At 43.5% G+C, this 4,489-nt stretch overlaps 1 protein-coding gene across 1 annotated transcript in view; it reads right to left on the bottom strand.

The window, feature by feature from the left end:
- Positions 1 to 4,489, bottom strand: part of IMMP1L (inner mitochondrial membrane peptidase subunit 1) — a 33,859-nt gene that overhangs the window by 14,919 nt on the left and 14,451 nt on the right. The window contains exon 2 of the mRNA XM_018567853.1: positions 236 to 380. Coding sequence (XP_018423355.1) covers positions 236 to 340 — 105 coding nt within the window. The 5' untranslated portion in view covers positions 341 to 380. The remainder of the gene's footprint in view (positions 1 to 235; positions 381 to 4,489) is intronic.

Below are 4,489 nucleotides of genomic sequence, written 5' to 3' on the forward strand. Positions count from 1 at the left end.
TAACGCTGATTTACGAATCTAACAAAAAAAAAAAAAAAAAAAGGTCCCCATTTCTGAACTTTCGACAAGGTTTATAAATCTAAAAATAGAAGCCAAAATGCAATTTCTTTTAACTGGATAAACTGCACCCCTGCTCCAAAAAACAAATAAACAATAAACAATAAATTGCTCTCCTCTGCAAACCCAAAGCCATTCAAAAACCAAAAGAAATGTAAACAATGTAAACAATACTTACTATAACTATTTCCCCAATGTACTCAAAAGTACAGTGTGCTATACAACCATACTGGATAGCATAGCCGAAGAAACCCAGCGACTTCCAAACAACTCTTCTAAACATGGTCACAGTAGTCCTACAAGAGGGGTCCTAAACTGTCCACCTGTATAAAAAACAGCAAGTAAAAACAATTAGATATACAGAAAGTATTGTTAGAACTTCTTTAATTCAAACTGTGGTCTTAGACATCCGAAACAAAGAAATATTTAAAAAAGAAAAAAAAAAAAGGAGGGGCAGAGGAAGAAGGAAACAAAATATTTATTTCACCTTTATTGTGCAGGTAATACACGGCTCAACGGTTAGAAAGCCTGAAACAACTACTATGAGAGCTACGGCAATTTCCTCTTCCTCTCTAGTCATACCTGAAAAAGAGGGTTCCTGTTCATGGACCCACCAGTACCTGTTGTCTGAGGACAGTCAAACTGTGCATGCATGTATAACCATCCTCCTAAACCAGCTTTAGAAAGGTTTATATTAGGGATGCACCGATACCACTTTAAGACCGAGTACCGATACTTTTGATCAAGTACTCGCAGATACCAATTACCGATACTTTTTCTAAAGGGACAGGTCAAATTTTTTCTAAAGCAATACAAACTAATGCTTTAAAGGCCACTTTCTTAATATTATGATTCATGAGATGACGAGGGAGCATGACGCCAGCTTCCAGGCCAATCAGAATGCCGGGCGCTGCGTCATTACACGGCGCCCGGCTTCCGGATTTGCTAGCTTCCTGACCCATCGGGAAGCCGGGCAGCGCGTCATTGCACGCTACCCGGGTTCCTGATTGGCCGGGAAGTCGGCTCCATGCTCGCTCATCACAAGTGACGAGAGAGCATGGAGCCGTTTCCCGGCCGATCAGGAATCCGGGCAGCGTGTAATGATGCCCGGCTTCCTGATACAGGTATCGGAGCATTTGGGCGAGTACGAGTACTCACCCAAATACTCGATTGAAATTCTTAATTATAGGAGGAGAAAGCACAGGGTTGATCTCCTCAAATGTTCATTCACAGGATGGAGAGGGTCTTCGACTAGGCTGTATGGCTTAATTACAGTACACTACTGGACCATCTGGGAACTTTAAAAAAAGGAAGTGTACTGCACAACCATGTCTTGATAAAGTGGCCACTAAAGAACCAGGAATCACACTGGTGGAGTGGTATACCTGCTTTCAAATACCAAATTTCCTTTTTAAGCCTTTTCCTCCCCTACATGTGCTTCTGCTGAACTCACCCCTAGTCACCCTCCCTTTTTAGCTGCTTGATCCTTCACACCAGGGTTCACCAAAAACGGACACATGGCATAGGATCATCTGGAAAACCCCAACAAGTATACAGCACAACCTATGGCCTCAAACTGTGTGGAGATGTGAAGTCATTCTCCATAAGTAACAAGGGCTACAATAAAAACCCCAACAGGGGATCTAAATAATTCCTCAAACTGAAAGAAAATAAAACATTTTCTTGGAGTTCTACTTTAAAAAGGTAATGCAATCCATTTACCTGACAGACAAGGAAAGTTCAAGAACAGGCATCCATTTCCCTGACCATCATTTTATGTCTGGAACTTTAGTTTACGAAGAGAAAAAAAAAAGCCAATGTGCAAAAGGGCAATAAAACCCTTAGCACTGCTGAAACTCAGTGAAACCAGCACCGTACATATTATCACTACCTTTAACTCTTCTTGATTTAAGTCGATCTCAAGGTCGAAACACAAATTAAATACACATATGGGGGACTGTGTTACCATCTTGAATTTGCCTGGTCTGGCAAGGCAGGGCAGGAGTCGTGATTTCTATCTGCAGCAGATAAGTCATACTTGCAGGTCTTATACCTCCCCCAGCCCATGACTGGACAGTGAAAAAGGAGAAGCAGCAGACCGCTCATCTTTGTCTGCTCGATTTCACTAGGGATGCACCGATGCCAATACTAGTATCTGTGCCAATACAGAGTACAAGTACTCACCCAAATGCTCCTGATATCGGAACTTCCGGTAACAGGAAGCCAGACGGGGAGTCATTACACGCCACCAAGCTTCCTGATTGGTCGGGAAGCCAGCTCCATGTTCACTCATCACCAGGGAGCATGGAGCTGACTTCCCGGCCAATCAGGAAGCCGGGGGGCATGTAATGACTTGCCGCCCAGCTTCCTAATTGGTCGGGAAGTTGGCCAATCAGGAAGCTGGACGGCAAGTCATTATCCACTCCCCGGCTTCCCGATTGGCCAGAGAGCCAGCGCCATGCTTCCTCATCACCTGGAGCCGATTTCCAGGCTAATCAGGAAGCCAGGCGGCGAGTCATTACACGCTGCACAGCTTCCTTAATGGGACTTCTGGTATCGGCCTCGGCGAGTGTCAGGGAAAAATATATAATTATTATAAGAATAGGTACTCTATGCTGAAAAATTGGTATCTGTGCACCCCTATCTTTTACCATTCTCCATGTTGGCACATGAGCACAACAGATTGGCACCTTATGCCACTCGAAGCTCTGCTGTATAGGGTATTGCAACAGGCTGATAAGTCAGAATCAGGGACATACACTGCCTCTCCTTTATAAAAGAGAAAAAAAATATTCATTAATGAATACAGAGCTGCATCAGTCTGTCTTTTGTATATGCCTAGAGTTGACCTTTAAATAGGCTCATGAATCTATAAAATTCAGTAGCCGGTGATCAGAATGGCAGAACGTACCCTGTAAACCCCAAGAAATAATAGAAGGCAGCGGCATAGAAGCTAAAAATACAATTTACAACCGGCGTCTAGCAGTATACAGCAGGAAGTTAAACAAGTTCTAGCATTCCATGCCGCGGGCCCAGACATGGACCATATTCTCTTATGAATATTTTGTGCCTTCCTTCACACGATTTTCCTTATTACGTTTATAAAAATTAATCACAGTAAGTGGGGGGCAGACGCCGCGCCGAGGCTGGTGAATGGCATGCGGGAGATGGGAAGGGATTATTTAGCCGTTACTGCCAGTTAAAGCGCTAGGTGAGTGTTTTTTGCCGCCCCCCACCCTGCGCGGAAGGTGTTACAGATAATCCCATTACACCCGTAGTAAATCTTGCAGACATCAAAATTATCAGCGACGTTCCTTTTCATCCCATCCCTTCCGAGTGACTGGAAGGAGCTTCACCTAAATGAAGTCAAATCCGCATGCAGCTGCTGTTTTAGCTGCTAGCCGCCTTGCCGAGAATGCCAATCGCCTTCCAATTCCGCTGTGCTGGTGGGCCCCCTATTCCCTGTCCAATAATACATCTGTTAAGAAGACCTACGGCTACAAAATCAACTTTAATCCTGCCAGGGACCTCATGTAGGTCTCCTCTTCCAAAAAAAAAATAGAAAGGCAGCAGTCTTTTTTTTTTGCTTGTCTATCTCCAACGCTGTCAGGGGAATACCCTTTAAATCCCAGACTTACTTAAAAGACTAAGCCGAGGATCACAAAACATGACCTCTAAAACCTTGATATGACTATATTGTGACCCGGAGGCATTCACTCTAGATGAAGATTAGAACTTTGCATAATAAGATTACACAGCAAGTGAATGATATCAAGGGATTCCCATATGCAGCCTCCTGGTTTTCTGCAGGCTTACAATATGCCATGTAGACGCAAAGGAGCCTGCCCTTTCTAGGCAAAATAAAATAGATCCACATAAATTAGCCGCTGGCTTTATAAATCCCCTATTACATCTCTCGCTGACAGCTCCTTAGAGAATTCCGTTGTGGCTGGGAAGAGAAATGGAGAAAAAAAAAAAAAATCACCATTGTTCGGGGGGTAATCTCGGATTACAACAGGGAACATAATAAAATTAAGAAATCGATGCAAGGCTTTGACATCTGCGGGTGTTCAACAATGCTGTGGGAAACGGGAAGCATGGTTGCAGTTCATAAAGGTCTTTATGAACCAACGGGGAGAGAGAGGATGCACAGTAACCCATGGCAACCAGACTTCGGCTAAGGAGCCTAGTCTGTGCAGTAAGAGATCAATTCTGATTGGTCGCTGGTTGTTACAGCCTGATGTTCACACCGGGTTGTTAAAGAATATTAAAATGCCAAAGTTAGTTTTATAATCTAGAAGAAGAAAAAAAAATGAAAGCTAGAAGATAATTACTCCAGTTAATTAGGTCATCAAAAGATTGAATTTGTACACCTTTAAGAGCCTTCGAAACCAATAGCAGTTACTCACCTGAGCAGTGGCGTCACAAGGGG

The sequence above is a fragment of the Nanorana parkeri genome, unplaced genomic scaffold (assembly GCF_000935625.1).
Source record: "Nanorana parkeri isolate BGI_ZX_2015 unplaced genomic scaffold, ASM93562v1 scaffold30, whole genome shotgun sequence".
Taxonomy (NCBI): domain Eukaryota; kingdom Metazoa; phylum Chordata; class Amphibia; order Anura; family Dicroglossidae; genus Nanorana; species Nanorana parkeri.